This window comes from Lates calcarifer, linkage group LG20 (assembly GCF_001640805.2).
Source record: "Lates calcarifer isolate ASB-BC8 linkage group LG20, TLL_Latcal_v3, whole genome shotgun sequence".
Taxonomy (NCBI): Eukaryota; Metazoa; Chordata; class Actinopteri; family Centropomidae; genus Lates; species Lates calcarifer.
In genome coordinates this window covers 14,721,719-14,740,832 of record NC_066852.1, presented here as the reverse complement: position 1 = coordinate 14,740,832, position 19,114 = coordinate 14,721,719, and the positions used below count along the sequence as shown (strand labels likewise).

The 19,114-nt window shown below is 38.6% G+C and overlaps 1 protein-coding gene across 3 annotated transcripts in view; it reads left to right on the top strand.

Annotated features, from left to right (window-relative positions):
- cadm2a (cell adhesion molecule 2a) overlaps positions 1–19,114 on the top strand; it is a 195,206-nt gene that overhangs the window by 145,437 nt on the left and 30,655 nt on the right. For all 3 annotated transcript variants that reach the window (XM_018691985.2, XM_018691986.2, XM_018691984.2), the window contains 2 exons: positions 11,838–11,990; positions 15,061–15,198. In XM_018691985.2, the coding sequence (XP_018547501.1) occupies positions 11,838–11,990; positions 15,061–15,198 (291 nt within the window). The remainder of the gene's footprint in view (positions 1–11,837; positions 11,991–15,060; positions 15,199–19,114) is intronic.

Below are 19,114 nucleotides of genomic sequence, written 5' to 3'. Positions count from 1 at the left end.
GGGTCAGGCTTGGGGGTCTGTTTCATGGCATTTCCAGTGCAGAGTTCTGAGATTGGAAATGAAAAAGGAGCCAAGGACTCTCTTATTATCAGAAAGGCAAAGGGACACCACTAAGTCCCCAGAATTGCGTTGCTGTTTTGGGTCGGCTGCGTGTGTGCGTGTGTGTGTGTGTGTGTGTGTGTGTGTGTGTGTGTGAGACCATGCATGTGCGTGTGTGGTGTGTGTTTTGGGAGCTGTCTTGCTGAATGTGGCAAATTCAGATGCACATGCTGATGGGAGCACTGAGATGGTGAGTGTTTCCAAAGTGCCAGTGGCAGTGTGAGAAAGGAAAGATGTCTCAGCTGCAAACACCTTTGAGCGCAGTAGGTTTCAGATTAATTTTCCTTGCTGCCTGTTGGGAAGAAGAAGATGGGGATTAGGGCAAGCACACAGTTTCTCAAAAATACAACCCCAACTTGCCAACTTTTTGCATACTTTTCTTTGTCACAGTTAGCTGAAAAATAGCTGTTTTTTTTTTTTGCGAACATACAAGATGCTATTTTTACAAAATTCAACTTCTGTCCTGACTCTTATTGGCTGACTCTTTATAATTACAGTATTTTATAATTACAGTATTCATGAACTCAGTGAGTTTTTCTTCATTTTCCTGTTTAACTTTTATTTGTAAAACAGAAATTTGGACAAAGTAGGCACCAATTGTTTGATCATATCTCTTGGAATAAGTGGCAAGATAATAGATGGAGAATAAAACATTTTGATGATAGACTATTCAGGCGAATCAACTGGACCTTGAGAAGGTTGAAATAATGTTTGCTGTCTAATTCAACAGATTGTCTGTGCGCATGTGTCGTATCACAATGAGTGTCACATCCTCTATTAAAGTCCGCCACAGAGCATTAGCATAAACATATTGCTTACAAAGACAAATGCAGCAACTGACTCCATTACAGTCCTCTGAGCGGTGCCGGTTTTTGTGGCTGTTGTTGTTTAATGTCAAGGCTGAGGCTCACCTCCAAGACGTTTAGTTGGATGAAAAGCGAGTCCTCTTGTCTCCCGTCCTCTCAAAGGTGCTGCGATGGCTGTGTGAAGAGTTGTTTGAATTTCAAATAAGTCATTGTCCTGAAAGTAGCCAATTTTGTCCTTTCCATCACTTACCACTGAGGGACTTTAACTGTGCTTCGACAGCGAAAGAGAGAGAGATGAGCACTGGGCAAGAGGGATTCTCTCTTTTATAAGATTCAAAAGAGGCTAATATCTCTTTACAAATTGCTCTTTTGGTTTCATGTAATTCAAGACTTGATAATAGCTTTATTTCCTGGATGAAGAAATTTTGCAGTGAGGCATAATTACAATTTATTCCTTATTCCCATACTAGAAAGAACCTATGTATAATTACTTTCCAGGCTAAATTTGCTGGCCTATTTAGTGGACTCATCATGTGTGAGCACTGGCTAAGGCATGACATTTAAATCCGTTATTCAACACACTTACTGTAATTTGCTAACCCTTTTTTATCCCATTTCTTTTCCAACACCCACATTTGTATTTTCATTTTCAATCCACAGCACTCCCCTGATCCATTCCTCTTCTCTTTAATTATCTGCCTTCCGGAGCATGGCAGGATCATGGTTTACCTGTCCTTATAAGCATCATACAGTTTTGGCCTCCAGCACAAATTTAGCAGCCCTGAAAATATTATAGCTTTGTCCAAAAAGCGACTGATGCAGCAGGCACAGGTATTGACATGCTGTCTGTATTTTCATATTTAGTAATTCGTAGTCTGACATTAGCGTGCAGGCCATTTTGTTCTTGACTCACTTTCTGATGTCAGGAAAACAAAACTGGCCAAGCATGTGCATGTCGGACACGTCCTGGGAGTGTCTTGACAGTTTTATGACTGTGAAACCTCTTCATAACATTGCATATAGTTGAAACAGGGACTTCTTGTACCCTTTGCAATGTTTTTTTTTTTTTTAGTTATAGCTTTTCTGATGCTGTCAAACAACTCTCTTGTCCTTACTATTGTGAAAAAGATACTGGGAATAATCAGCCTCTTTTTAGGCAATAAAACCATCATTCACTAGTTAATTCAGGTCATGTGAACACTGGAAATTAAGCACAAGTGAGTCTTACTTGTTTTCTTTTTTTAAATTTTGTATGAAGAACTAATTTAAATCCATCAAAAAAGCACCAGTAATTGTGTCAAATATTTGTTATTTCACTATATGAAAGTTTGTTTGTTTTTGTTTTTTTGACACTTTATTAAATATTCTGATCATACAAAATTGGTTAATTTGCATTTATTTCTAAATTCTCCACCTAAAATTCAGTGGTGCCAGTAAATTTCGAGGACCGTACCAAAGTTCCATGCTGCACCTGTGGTGGACATCTCTGCCTACACTGTGCCATCTGCAGATTGATTGAATCTGTTTAAACATTAAGATTAGTGTTATGGGTGAACAGCTAAGGGCCAACTGCTCGTTTTTAGACCTCAGAGCTGCTGAATATGAAACTGTTCGGGTCCTCAGATGTCAAATATTCAGCTGTCTGAATCAATTTGCTAGCTGTTTGTGGTTGTGCGAGTGTGTGAGTGTGTGTGTGTTTGTGTGTGTAGGCTTGTAAGTGCACATATACGTGTGTGCCTGTGGAATGTCAAGCATTGCACCTCCCCAGTATGCAACCATGAAAGCTTTGATGCATTCAGAGTATCTGTGCCTGAGCAATTTAGGGGATAGGCTTTTAAAAGTTTTCCAAAGTAAATAACAAAATAAGAAATGCCTGACAGACTTTTTATTAAACAGATAGCAGAAGTTTCTCTCAAAACTTAATCTTAGCAGGAAAGTTAAACTTTTGAGACAGCTGTCTTTTTTTTTTTTTTATTTCCTGGAAGAGTGCCTCTATGAAACATCCTTTCATATCAGCCTGAAGATTGGTACGGTGTTCTCTCTGATAGAAAAAAACTTGACTGTAAATCTCCAAAGATCCCTAACAAGTCCCCTCTCTCCAAGACAAGGACCATAAAACATGAGAGAAAGAAAAAGAGGAAAAGGGAGATGGAATGTAGGCCTTGGTGGGATAAAGGAGAGGAATTAAGGAGGCATTTTATGAGAGCTTTCAGACACAGTTATCACCTCTGAAAGACACAAGCAAACTTTTTCTTTGACCTTGAACATCCGCCGTCTTCTTTCTTTGTCACCTCCCTGTCTTTGCATGTGTTTTATAATATTCAGCTTTTGATTAAAAAAGCTTTTTTCCTCCTCACTTGTGTTTGCATAGTATTTAGAGGTGCAGACAAGTACAATAATTAAAAGCAGAGATCTGTATAGCTGTCATTGATTGTGTCTGCTGCCTGCGAATCAGAGAAATTGTGTCAGCTTCGTTTCTTCGGCTTTAAAGCAGGTTAGGGCGAGTGAGAGACTACACTGTCAAATGAAGCAATAGATCCAGTTATTACTGCCTTTATTAGTGGAGCCACTTATCATTTGTGAGGTGCAGAGAAAAATACCTTAGGCAATGGGAATAATTAGCTCACACTTAGTGGCAGACTCATTCTCTTTCTCTTCCGGGAGAAAGTTCTTGAGCACAGAGTTGGAAAAAGAAACCATAATTTATACTAGAACTAGAAATGAAGGATTGTTTGTGAGAAATTTTTTGCATTATCACAAGGGTAGGGCAACATGGCAAAAAATGTTATCACTACTGACATATTCATCTATCGATACAGACAGTCATCACAATGAATGTCATATTATTTCTCTCAGTTTTAACTTTATTCCTGAGGGAAAGTTGAAATGATGATATTTGTGGATTTATATTATCCTTTATGGTCAGAACATGACAAACACTTTGCCAAACAGCAGAAGATTTCACAACTCTGAGGCAGAACATTCAAAACAATTGTAATGATAAAATCTAGCCTAATCTAAAACCTAACTGCGCAATGCACACCTCCACACCTGCGACCAAATTAAAAGTTCATGATTCATTTTTGTGCTTGCTATCTAAATATGGAAATTATTCATAATGAACATTTATCAACCATTTATTATGTCTCTATCGAGGACAAATTATATTGCGATAGTTATCGTTTTATTGCCCAGACCTAATTATCACCATGAAGATTTAGCCCTGTAAACACTGTCTTTGAAAAGCTTTTCCAGATTAATTTGGAAGGATAGCTGTAGCAGGTACCCAAGAAAAATATGAACTACCTTATAGACCAAAGGTACCTGTTCTTAAGCTCTCTGGTTTTAGGTGGGAGATGTATCCCTCTGCAAAATACAGTAGGGTTTACAGGCAAGAGCTGTCTCCTCACTGACCTGCTTCTCACAAAAGATTTAATGAAGTAGGGCTGGTGGAGATGTCCCACTGAACTTGGTGTGACAGGTAGTAACCGATGAAAGAAAATCATTTCTGTCACAGGAAGAATCTCCACAAGCCAATTATTGTATGGAGTGTGGCACATTTTACATTTTAAAAATCCAGTGTGTGCCTCGGAAAGGTATAGCAGGTAATGGAGGTTGAAGAACGGCTGAGATACAGAATATACATCAAGCTATTCAATAAACATTGCATTCTGTTTGCCCCCACCCCCCCATCATCCCTTACACTCTCTCTCTCTTTCTCTCTCTCTCTCTCTCTCTCTCTCTCTCTCTCTCTCTCTCTCTCTCTCTCTCTCTCTCTCTCTCTCTCTCACACACACACACACACACACACACAGACAAACTCAAGTCCCCAGATGGGTTGTTGACAAGGAAAAGAGAACAGTCACATCCAGACACAGGCAGCTGAATGTATATTCTGAAATTTGCACTTTTCTCATTATAAAGCTGTGTCACTTGAATGAGCAAACACCTGCCAAGGTTCTATACTAATACACACTGTCCCTGGATAGATGAAGGGACGGGGAAGGGAGGGGAGGGTACTGGAAGGGGATGGAAGAGGAAAGGGGCAGGAGGGAGAAGAGGAGAGGGAAATAAACAGACAAAAGCGAATGTGCAAATACAATATTCTTAAAGTGAGAGAGTTTAGATTCACGACAATTTGCTTCTGCATGCACTCTGTCTACCTTTACAATAATGGCCTTTCATACACACACATACATATGCACATGCCCACAAACACCATGTTTGCTCACCTGCTGCTTTTAATGATGGAGGAGAGTAGCGATGGCTAGATATGCAGCCAAATAAGATATCTGAGCATGTGCTGTATTCCTGTTGTAAACAGTATGAATTGCATATAAACCCAGAGTATGTAGGTGGTGTGCTGCTGTGTCGTCTTTATTGAGGCCCCGGTAACATACTGATGAATCACAGAACTGTCAGCTGTGTGCAAGAACAGACCGAGGTTTCCTCATGTTGAGCGGGAAAAGGCTTTTTGGATTTTTAATTCTCGTTCACACTCATAGTTGTGTTCCCTCAGTCTGAAACACATTTTTTAAAAAAGAAGATAAATCATAGCTCTTTAGTTCTTCTTGGGTAATTGTGATCAGTCTGACTGCGTCATGAGTGACTGTTTTGAAGTGGGAGGAAAAAAGATTGTTGTATTACGTTTCTGCGACCATGCTTGTGGTGTATGCACAAGATGTCGAAAAAAAACCTTGTGCTCACAAGATATACTGAACGTGTATGTTCAAGGAACCAGGATGAAAATCATGATCAAACATGGATGTTGAGAAAAAGACAGAATGAAGTGGAAAGCATCTTGGGAGAAGATGGTGCTGCTGCTGTGCCTGAGGTTCAGCTGAGGTTCTGACAGCAACCAGGGCGCACAGCAGCAGCACACCAGCAATAATCAGCAAAACAATCATAGTGCAGAGAGTGGCCCACAGCAGGCTTTTCAAATCAAATGCAGCAAATGGGATGAAGCATGCAAATGCACCAGTATCCTTGTTTGTTTGTTTTGTGTGTTTGTTTGTTTGTTTTGGAATATAGATACAATGTGTGTCTGAACAAACAGAAAGGAAACAGGAAATCCACTGCTCTGTATAGTCAACTGATTTTCAGCAGGCAGGTGCCATGGATATGTCAGTGTACCATATTTATGTCCTGTCATGGTTTAGTTTTACTGCCACGGATACAGATTCATGATGCAGTTTTTATCAGTGTTCATCAAGTGTATTTTAAAGTGAAGACCACACATTAAAATAGATTTTCTTTTGTAATAATCTCAATGATTAATCAAGTGAGCAGTGAGATGAAACAGCATCTCAAACATGACATCAGATGCTGTTAAAGGAGTCAGACTTCAGCTTTTTTGTGATGCATCCTACCTTATGTTTACCTGAGAAAACTTTGATGTTAACACTATTTTTCACCAGTCTATGATCTTCTAATAATCTTATAGGCTGTTTCCTTGAATGAACTGTGGGGAAATGAGAATTTTCCTTTAAAAAGTAGAAAAAGTAAAATGTAAAATTGACATTCTTGTATGTTGAGTCCACCTGCTTTGCACAGACTCAGACTCCCTTGGTTATTTTAGCAATTAATTGGATTCATTAATTGTACATGCACCAGTTGAGCAGTCTCTGTATTTGGTCTATAATTAGTACCAAATTACATATTTTTCTTTCTGAGAGACATTTTGGAAATTTTTAGAAAATTATGAACCGATAAAATAAAACGTTACTACTTTGGACCCGCACTCATGCACATGCATAAGTTGATAACCTGATATCACACAGAGTTGGTATGTAGTGGATGGTGACTCAGACTCAAACAACAAAGAAAGAAATTAAAGGAAAATTACTGTACATGCTTTGTTTTTATTAACCTGTTAGTCATTAATGAGTCAAATTTTCTGACTGAATGTTAACATCATACAAAACGTGTCATTGTATCATTCACCGTCAGTTTCAATAAGACCGTTTCACCAGCTGACTGAAAGTCTTCCCTCAGAATAAAAATGTCACTTCTAATTTAAAAGTAACAAGACATCTTTGACCTTCTCTCTGTGCAGCTTCTCTCTGTCTCAGTTTTCCCTCTCAACGTTGTGCCTTTCTTCCCATCCTCTAGAGATTTTTTTTTTTTTTTTTTTTTTAAAGAAAGAGATGGCTGACGTGTTCCCTCTCTGTACAGTCCCTCTCTGAATGTACTGTTTGGGCAGAGAGAATGCTGTGGCTTTGGTGTTATGGCCGTTTTACGCTCTGTAATCTGATGGGTCATGGCTGTGTTCAAGGGAACCTCAGCACGGACGGCTCCTCTGAGTCAATGGTCACCAGTACCTGTAATTAGATCAAAAATCTTCCCGCCTATACTGGGTCTCTAAATATCAAACTGCTTCTGTTTGGGCAAAATCATAAAATTGTCAAAGTACTCTGTGTTAGTTCTGCTGCAGGGAATCAAATGTATATAATACATCTATCTTCCTCTATCTCTCTGTCTTAACACACACACAAACTGTAAAGAAACAAAAAGCAAAACAGACAGAAGTGTATTGACCATCCTTGCAGAAACAAATCAAACTTTGATGCTGACAAGTGTAGCTTTGCTCTCTGTCTCTCCTATATTTGCGGAGAAATGCAGACGAAGGCTAAATGAGCAAAAAACATTGTTGTACATTCAGTACATAGTTATTGTGGAATACAAAATCACTAGCCTTTGATGTTGACAACAATGCCATCCTCCATAAACACATTCAGGACTGTCTGCACTAATGGTCTCTAATGGATGGCGGGCAGCTGCAGCACCAGACAAATAGCAAAGGATACATTCCTCTCCTCTACTCTCTGTCGATATCCAACCTTTCACTGGGCATAGAATGAGAGACCAGAGGCTGCATTGCCAGGGAGAAGAAAGGTGAGAGGGAAACAGAGTGAAAAAAGATGGAGGAAAACTGTAGGTGGACTTAACTTTGTTGTACATTTAACAGAAAAATCTTATGAAAAAAATATTCAGCCATACTATGTATCTATGTATGTGTATGTAGTATGTCTGTTTTTCTATGGTTGTGTGGTCAAATTTTGATTTGAAACTATTGCTGTGAGGACATTCTGACATTGTGAGGACTTTCTGGCCCGTCCTCACAACTTTGAAGGGCTGTTTAAGGGTTTGGGTGCGTCCAGTCCTTTTTTATTGTATTGTTGTGTTGTATTGCATATGAATGTTTTTTTGGATCTCTAATGTCAGCTTTAATTTCTACATTTCCAAAGTGTTTAAAAGTGTGGTTTTCACATTTTAAATAAATAAGGTTTATTTGAATTTATATGTCTGATTTAAATTAAATTAGACAAATAAGCTATCAAACTATCATAAGAAATTAAAGACAAAAGTAAGAGTCCAGATGGAGAAAACAGGAGACAAAACAATCTTGGCAGCGTAGTTATTTGTCATATTAGCCATCAATATAGGATTTTTGTTCATTTGATTAAATGTAGGAAAGACTTTTTTTCAGTGTTTTTAGCTGTATTATAGGATCCTTACCAGTTATATCATGATTTCATGGTTACATATAACACCTTTCATGTTTCTAAATCCAGCCTGAATCCACCCTTCCGGGGGGATCAGGATGATCCTGCTTTTTGGCATCTAGGATATCCTTATATCTGCCTGTTGGCACTGCAAAAATGCAGAAACATTTTGAGCATTATTGTATACTAAATCCAGATTCTAATCTCATCACAGTCTTCAGATTCAAAGTATTGAATCATATATTATTTTCAGTGTTTGTCGCTCTTATCATGCAGATGATGATTCGCAGGATGTTTTGATAATACCAGTTATTCAACAAATTACAATTAGAGTGAATACAATATCATCACAACTTTTGAAGTTCATTTAACTTTTTAAATAGACCAACAAGTCAGAATATTCTATCAATCTATTCATATTGCTAAATGTCACACAAACAACTTGCCACAATAGGCTGGTGACAAGAGGGGAGGAAGAAAGCAGAGTCGCATCACGACAGCTAGCGAGCCAGCAACAGTAAATGTATTTTCTGACATTTGCCTGCTCATACTTCCTTGCCCAAAGCAAATAAAACAACAGTTGAATTGAAGCATTGTTTAACTTGCACACTTTTGCAGGTTAGTGGAGCTGCCTGAGTCGACAGAATGAGGTCTGCAGGTGGGAGGAAGGAGAAAAACTGGGAGACTGACAGAAGGAAAAGAAAACAGAGATATATACAGAGGCAAAAATAATCTATTCCTTGTCTAGAATCAGTCCAAATAATCTATTCTTTGTCTTAGTTTATTCTTTGATGAGACATGGTGTATACACTTGTGTTTATACATTCTGCATGAAACATGGCAACTGTCTTTACAGGACAGGTCTAACCATTCCCTGAACTGGCAGTGCATTACACTAAAACTAATTCAGTGGTCGTGCACTGGTGGTCTTGCATTGATGGCCATGTACACACACACACAAACAGGAAAACAGGAATGTACTGTCACCAGTGCCAAGCCTAAAGATACGTCATGTGCTCATATCAACATGTCACTCCTGCTCAGTGCTCAGTACACAGCATGTAGAGATAACCAGTGTTTTGAGGGACAGGAAGGGACAGAACAAATGCAACAATAAATGAGAGCGAGCAGCTGTCGTTTAGCCATACTGATTACAATTCAACCACCATTTACTGTAGGTCTTTAGCCTGGAACCAGCAAAGCAAAGCTATCCTGTCCCTTGGTAGACCAAATGACACGAGATAGTGTGCTCACTGACATTTCCCTACATTCGCCAGTGCTGTGATCATTGCAGCATGCATGTACAGAAGCTGTAAAGAGAATGCAGCTTATGTGCCTCCTTTCAGTGTTACATTGAAAGCTAGGCATTTACTGACAGTGATTTACATATTACAGTCACACGTGTGTAAAAAAACAACTAATACAGAAGTAGATGGCATTGATTTAATCAATCAAATTTAATCTGCCAATACAATTAATTGGCACAAGTAACATTTTAAACAGTGATACTGTCTGTGCAATGCTCTGAACAGCTACTTCCAAAGTTAACTGACTCTTGCTATGATTTACATCCTCCAAATAACATATTTTATATTTGTATCATATAGATTTTGAGCTGATCAGGTGTTTCATATAGACTATAAACTAATTCATGTCTGCATTGTAGTTTGAGAATAATTTGCACAATTTGTGTGGGCCAGGGAAAGTTAAGTTATAACATTTGTGAAAGAAAAAATGACTTTTTTAATGATGGCTTATAGCTTTAGGATGTTGAAACACAGCTTCAATACTTTAGATACCTTGGGTATTGTTTCTCACCAGTCAGCCAGCCACTCTTTAAAGAACTCTACAAACAGACTGTCTAATGGCTTTTACTTTTAGAATTTTTGTAGAGAGATTACAAAACCAGGGTGCTCTACTTTTTGTTATGACTTCTGACAATTACCATAAGATAAGAATATTCTTTCATGTGGCCACACATGAAAAAGAATATCAACATCTGTGCACAAACAATCATTCCTCTTATCTTCTAAACTGAATCATGCGCAATCGAACATGCAAACGCACACACTGCACTGGTGGGAGGTGTGCTCCAAGTCACTTTGATCGAGAGTGAAAACAAAGTAGCCTTAGCTGCTCACATTAAATAAGGTTTGTGGAAAGGCGTTGTACTTGCAGAAAGGAGGATTGAGTAAATCTCTTGAGCAGGAAAGGCCATAGAAACAGAATGAATGAAATTTTTGCGCACTCAATAGTCCATATGGTCTCTTCTCAAAGAACAAACAGGACTTTTGTGCAGTTTTGTTTGTCACAATGCACCCTTTGGACACAACAGGCATGAATCGTGCCATTTTCAAAGTGCTACCACTGTCTGAAATTTTAGTGCATGCTCCCACTGTATCATAGATATTAAGTATAAAGTCTAGTTTAAAAATCGTGGAGTATCTTTCAACTGGCCATTCAATTTCAGCAAATCCATTTCTAGTCGCACATCTTGCCAAACTCTCATTAGGCCCCTTTCTCAGCCTGTTATTGCATTATTGATTTCCATTCCCGTTATGTCTTTTGGAAGATTACATTTTCATATAAGTAAAATGTCTACGAGGGCTTCCAGCAGAGATGGATGTATGAGTGCGGTCTGCTGTGGAGGTGTGTGTGACAGAAAGTGCAGTTTTGAGGTCTCTTTTTGATACGATTTTTGATTGTTTATATATTTAAATCTATTCAAACATATATTATTTACACCACACAGTTAGGTTCTGCTAGCACATGTATTATTTTTATTTGCAAATCCTTGTTTACCAGTTCGTGTGGTTATAGGACAGTTCAATTAGCACATTAAAAGCTGAATTGTCCATTTTTGGAGGCATTACTGCAAGTACAGAGGAAGGGTTGGATAAAGATGCTCTTTTTATTCAAGGTCAAAAACTTCTTTATATTTTTCCATGCCATAGTTTGCTCTGATAATGTTGTTTAAGAATATTGTGTATGTTTGTGTGTGTGGGGTTAATGTGCACATGTTTAGCATCACACTGCATAACAGAGGGACAGCAAAATATTAGCTCACCACTGATCTCTCTTTCACTTTGCTGTGTCATGCTGCTGTGATCTCGCATTTGTTAATCTACTCTGTCGCTCTTTCCTTCTCTCTGTTTGACGTAACAGAATGGACTGCCAGCTCTACACAGTTCTCAGTTTTACCACAATAAAAAAGACAGAGGATGAACTGACTGTTGATACAATACAGAAACATTATATGATCTACTTCTACCTATCCAAAAGTGCTTAAGGGAGAGAGAGAGTCAACTAAACTGTTAGTAGATATTACACTGTATGTTAGAAAATGTTAGAATTGTGTATAATAATCATGATATTTTAATAGTTTGTAATGTTTGCTAACTCTGTCTCTGTTTGTCTCTCTGTCCAGCTTTAAGGGACAACAGGATTGAGCTGGTGCGTGCATCATGGTCGGAGCTGACCATCAGTATCAGTGATGTCACGCTGTCTGACGAGGGCATGTACACCTGCTCTCTCTTCACCATGCCTGTCAGAACAGCCAAAGCCTATCTGACTGTTCTAGGTGAGTACGGGATCTAAATAAACAAGTCCTGCCTCAAAGAAATGGTCATTTGAGGATTACACTGTTACCTAACATCAGTCACGTTTCCTCAGTCTGTCTGGTTTGCAAAAAGTTAAAAAAAAAAAAAAAAAAAAAGATCCTCCATTCCCCAGAATTACACACCTGTTGCCCACAACAGCGCCTGGACAACAGATGTGACTTGGTGGCTTTCAGCTGCAGAGGAAACATGTTTGTAGAGCAAGCAAAAGTAGAAGGTTAAAGAGATGACAAGAAAAGAAAAGAAAAGAAAGAAAGAAAACATTATACTCCTCACTCAGACATGGCTTGTGGCTGCAGTGCCTTATGATCCATGTAAGCTTATGTTGATTGTGGATTGTTGAGCATACAGGATGAAGACAAGCCCTTATAGGATCTGACCAGTACTAAAATCCATTTTGTTTGGAGGTTTTAGATTTTAAAAAATACAACAACATTGCCAAATATACAGGAAGATGAGCCCCAAAAAGTACGGTACATTGCCGATAGCTGTGGTTAGCAAAAACATGTTAAAAGGTTTCCGTAAAATTGGGAGAAAAATTTGTGCAGTTCTCAAAATATTCCACTGTTAACATTAAGAGATTGGATTTTTGCTAGATTTTGTAGTGTAGTGCAATCACTGAAAAAAAAAACAAACTCTAGCACATGTATGAAATGATGACTCTATCATTATGTGTATTCCATTTTGTGTATGGGTCAATTTCAAAACACTATTATAATAATAACAATTCCAGACAATTGTGCAACCTTGGTGTGTCTCTCCCTTCAGTAATGTTTGTGTTGCGAACATTGCCACACAAAAAACATTGTCTAATTTCCTGCCACTGGGCTTATTATCTTTCCAATTAGTTTTTACTAATGTTAATAGATGTGCTAGTGCCCTCCAGGACCATTAGCTGACTCTCTGTGTTAACAAGCATTCTGAGAATTAGAGACATTAAAGGCTACTGCTCAATAAGGATATGGAGAAAATTATTTTGCAATACTGGACAATAGTTAATGGTGCAAGCCAGGAAGCAGAGAGGGAAATTTAATAAACATACAAAATAGTCTGGGAATGGCCTGGTTTATCTGCCACTATTTTAGGACAGTGAGTGCTGGGAATGAGCACATGAAAATACTGAAAATCATTTGGACGAAATGCCAGACTCTTTATTAAACATGCAATGAAATGAGCATCACATTCAGATCTTCTCAAAATATTTTTGGTAAATGATTACAAACATCTGCTCAGCTATTACCACAGATACAATCATGAATAAACCATTAACATTATTCATTTATGAATTCTACGGTATATAAATGATGATATAATATCAATATTATAAACATCAACAAGACTGAGAGTCTATAACCATGCTAGGTAGGTATTTGCACACCAAACTTAGTCCACTTCATCCTCAGGGGAACATGGATGTGTGTAGCAAATTTCATGGTAATACCTAATGGTGGCGCCAGGTCACCAAAGTCATTAAAATTCATCAGCTGTGTGTCATGAATGTCTGCACAAAATATCATGGCAGTCCATCCAACAGGTATTTCAGCCTCTACCAAAGTGGCGGATCGACCAGCAGATTGACATGACAGGCTTAGCATTCAAATCAGACATATGAATACAAGTCAGTTATAAGTAACTGACTTTGGTTCATAATAACTTCTCACAATGACCACATGAATTATCAGTGAAATCCAGTTTCTGTCTCTTTTTTAGTTTTGTTTTTTTCATCACGCATCAGAAATCGATCTCTCATTTCTTTTTCAAGTCTTGAAAGCGCTTTTGGTTATGCTTAAACAGTCGTGCGCACACAAATTCACCACAACACACACAAATCTATGATGCACAAATGAGAGAAGAAAGACACACACACCCACAATACTCACGAATACACGCAGTCGCACACAAACAGAGAGAAGGATTAAAGCTTTGCAGCCTCCAGCCACCCAAGGGGAACTTGACTGTATAAGATGAACATTGTATTTGATCTGCTCTCTTTCAGTCTGGGAGAAAAAACCCATCATGCACTTTTTCTGAGTCAAGCCACACTAACTCATTGACATACTTACACACGCACCACAATACTTAGATGTCACGACACTTGCACTTTACACACTTGAAAACAATGAACTGAACCAATTTACATAGACAAATACACACACTGGGAAGTAGCAGTTGTTGTTAGGATGGTGTGTGCTGTTTACTCCTTACAAAAGGATGGTAAACAAAAAAAAAAAAAAAAACAGGAGGACCTTTAACTCCTGCAATAAACCTTGCAGGAGGTGGTGAGACAGACAAGGCCAGAGCCAGTCAATGGCATTGATGGACAGACCTTTCAGTCACTCAGCCTGAGGCAGACTTATTGCTCATTGACATTAGAAAGGCAGACACTTTAAACACTCATTATAGGAAAGGCCAGTAATTAACATTTTCTGTACAACCTCATGGCCTCCTCTGTGGTCATAGCTCTTTGCTTATCCACATGTGCACACATGCGTACACATATTTTTCAACTTACACTTTCTTTAGTAGAAGTCCCCAGAGTACCATGTGAAGTACCCAGAGAAACCCAGGCATTTGTTCTAGGAAGACACATTGCTGTTGAATTTTTTAAATGTAATTTTTCAATTCTGTGAGCACCACAAACAAAACTCCATTCACCCCTTTTGTTTTTGAATTGTGGCACAGACAGATGTCTCACAGCCTGGCCATAGAAAATCAAAACTGTCTGCATGGCTAAATACCACTAGGTGTACATGAGAAAATATGGTTCTTTGTAATTCGCGTGAACCGACCCATAAAGAAAGGGATGGCCCAGCGGTTAGAGAGACCATCCAAAGCAAGAATCCTCCCTGATGTGTTGTCAGAGCAGGACACTGCTCGGGGATGCTTGCTCTGCTCTCTGCTCTCTAATCTCCCCGTAGGAGGCCCGAGCTGGAGGAAAGCTTCCACCAAAGCATAAAAATATTATTGTTGCATAATGACATACTGCTGCGTGTCAGTTAGTTCCATCGCTGTGATTTCCACCCCATCCTATAGGTGTACCGGAGAAGCCGGAGATCGATGGCCTGACGAAGCCCGCCATGGAGGGAGACCACATCACTCTGACCTGCATCACTCAGGGCAGCAAGCCCGCCGCTGACCTGCGCTGGTTCAGGAATGAAAAGGAGGTCAAAGGTATGTAACATCTGCATTTTACATCTGTGTGATACATAGAGCAGAGCATTATGTCATAGAAACACTATGTCAGGGGTTTCAGAGTGAGAGTAATGGCTGGAATGACTGGAATTTCCTCATGAATTAGACCAAATATTTATTATTGTTAGCATTTTTTCCATCAAACAATTTATTTACTACAGTTTTATCATTCTGTGTCAGTAGTCATATTGGAGCTATCTGATTTGGTTCTATCTCACATATGATGCGCTAGTTTCCATTTGGAACAAACAACTCAATTAGGCCCACAATTTGTCTCTTTAAGGAGTCATTTCCACCGCCACTGTGTTGTGAGATACTAAAAAATATTGTTTATCATATCACAGCATGGTACTCAATTCCTTGTTGTGCTTTGTAATAAACAAACAGAGCACAAGTGTGCCATAAAATACTAATTTGTGTTTTAAAATATTTTAAAAATGGACAGACTTTTTAAAAAAAGCAAAACTGGCACCATGAAACTGCAGCAGTGGATGTCTCAACAGTGTATTTTTGTTCCGAACAAGTTGTTTCTAATAGAGCAGATTCAGCATGTGTCCTCTGGCCTGAGACCGATACATTAACCTTCCTTGTTATCAGAGGGCCGTTCTAAATCACACTGACTGGACTCCACACCTCATTTCCACCCTGCTCCTGTTCTGTTCTACTTGATGAACCATCCGCTCTGTAATTGTTTGAAAAGGAGAGGAAGAGAGAGACAAACAGGATGAGAGAGATATTAAAGAGAAGAGAGCGAGGGACATGAAATGACGACAATAGGTTTTTGAGGAAGAGAGAAACAAATGCAGGTTCTCTATCAAATAAAATGCAAAACCCAGCGGGGCAGACTGTCACAGTTGCACAGAACTTTCAACTTTCTGTGTTGTTTCTCAAAGCAGATTAAAGTCAGATAGCGAAATGCAAATCACCCTTTTCTAATTTAAATGTGCAAGTGTAAACAAAGAGAAAGGATTGAAAATCAGGGGTTTGCTGTTATTTTGAACTGCCATAAAACATGCAAATGATTGGAAAGACACTGTCAAAATCTCAAAATCTTTGTACAACCCAAACAGATCACTGAAACTCTGTAATGAGAATAACAAGCAGCCAGGTGTTGCACATCCTAAATGCCCAATTAAATGTAGTAAAATTCTCTTCATGAGAAGCATTTGAGATGCGTAAAACACAGACACTTCACAGACTTCATTTCCCTGCTTATACAAAGGATTAATAAACCACAAAAATAATTTTCGCCGAAGCATGCATGATTTTTGCTTTTTAACTTTGCATATTAATACTTTTCTTTCTGCTATCAGTTTTTTTTCCTTAAGCTTCTTTGGTATCACCAACAATAGTGACTAATTCTGTCTCCCATCTGTTGTGCATCTATTCCCATTCTTAAATGAATGTACAATGTGTTTTACAATATATTTATATTTACTTTTGCAACACTATGTAAACTACAGCGGACACATCTTATCAATCACAGCACTGAACCAGCATGTTAACTGTTAATAGTCGTCCTATCCTTATGCTCATTAAGAGGAAAAAAAAACTCACATTTTTTTACATGCATATCATTTATCAAAGTGAAACAAAACACTTGTTACTCTATGACAAATATCACATTTTTATGACCTGTAAATAATAATCTTAGCAATCTTTCCCTTACATTTTTGTAATCTAATCACTCCATTTTTGTTTTGCATTACAGTAGTTTGTTACTCCACTTAATATTTCCTCCTCTTGCCCTTCTGAGGAACATGAAGCACATAGAAATGGTCTATATTGTAATTAGCAGAGTGAGTATTTTTCCTTACAGGCTTATTGTGTCTCTATGGGTGATTATTGCTTCTCCCAGCAGCCCACTACTGAGAGAAAAGCTCCCTCTAAGGCAAATGGAAGCTTAGCCAGGACATTATGTTCTTTTAATTTACCACAGAAAGTGAACAGGTAGTCAGAGATATCCTTGGTGGCTTGAAGTGGAGGTAGTCTCAAGATGATATGCTTTCTCATTAAGGTCAGATGCTATAATTCTCTCCTCAACTTGGCACACGACTATCTTTAATTTGGGCCTTGTACAATATTATATCGATATATTATTCACTGTTACAAGGTTGTACTTCTTTGCCCAGAAAGGACACAAATTCTGTGTTCAGGTTCATTCTCCTGTGTGAATGTATTCTGTACCACATGTCTCATAACACTTGACATTGTTGAGACAGTTTTTTATGTAAAGACAGGAAAAAAAATCTGTATTATGTAGTCATTTTTCTCTTTGTAAAAAAACCAAAAGTCAAACCTTGAGACTTTATACAAATGTCAGATTAGGAGATTCTTGTCAGATCTGCCATTGGACTCGTCAGGAATGTCGATTGGAGCTGATGTTTCAGGCCTCGCTGAATTCACTGAAAAGCTCTCTCAGCGTCTGCCATTACACCCTCTCTACCTGAGCCTAAACCCAGACAGCTCAGCCTGCTATCTTGAGTTAGTGTTTCCCAGGGTCCAGATAAGCAAGCAGATAAGCCCAAATCAATGCTGGTTTTCCACACAGTTTTAAGCAGATATCATGGTTATCTTTCCATTTGATTAACTGAAGCTGGGAGATGATATTGAATCTATGTCATCACATTTATTCTGACTTCCTCAGAACATCCTCTAACACTTGAAAAAAAAGGCATGTTAATCTCGCACACAGAATGAAGACAAATTCCCAATCTGATTTTTAACACCACGAAAGGTCACATCTAATCAAATCAAATCCATAAACATTTAAATGCGTTTTTCCCATGGTGGCTAGCTTTGTCACCATTATCTTTGTACTATACCAATAGAAATGCTATATGAAAGTATATACAGTATAGATGCAGAAAAGGTTGTTGGTTTCAAAAGTGAAGAAAACACTGATTAATAACTTGTCTTTCTTGACAAGTAGGTGTCTGTTTTTAATTAGCAGTTCACTGCTCAGTGTGATGCATTTGTCAAGCATATGCAAGACATGTTTAGTTCAGGGAAAGGTCTGCACTCAAGATCATGATTGACACACACATATTTACACATTTAGTTCAACTTTGTCACACCATAGATGCACTAATTGGTCCACTTTCCTGTTGTAATAGGAAGGCGTGAATCATTATCTGGATAGTCAGTCCAACTTGATACAGAGACAGAGTTTATTTGTTTGTGAGTGTGTGTGTGTGTGTGTGAGAGAGAGAGAGAGAGAGAGAGAGAGAGAGAGAGAGAGATAGATAGTGTTGCATTTAAATGGAGAAAACAAAAGCAAGCCAGCAAGCCACTCGCCGGCAGTCTGACTTTGTTTCCATATTTAAAACTGACTAAATAAATAAACGTGGAAGCAAACACACACAAAGGGCAACACGTGTTAGTACACAATGTATATATGCATTTGAAGGTGTATGTGAGTGCACTTGAAGTGTTCATCATCCTGACAGGATCAGGGTGTTTTCAGTGTGAAAAGCCATCTGATTGTGGGCGACCATGCTGGGAATAAATGACAATTGTGACATATTGGTGTGGGATCTGGGGGAATAGAGAAGATTATATTACCGGCAGAGCCACTGGAGCAGTCCATCACCCATTCGCATGCAGTTAACAGACACCCTATGCTAAGTGTGTGCAAGCGTGTGCGTATTTGTGTATATGTGTGCGTGTCTGAGCAAAACAGACAGATGGAGCAGACAGCCTGCATGTAAGGACATAAGCTTGTGTGTGTGGAACGGAATCCAATATTCTTATTTTTCAGTCTCTTTGTCCCTCAGATCCCCTCAGTCCCCACCCAGTAATGATATATTTCTATCTCAGTTACACACCGTAACCCAGAGAGACCTCTGCCAATATCACCACATGTAGCACTTGTTTACACACCACTGAACCAGAG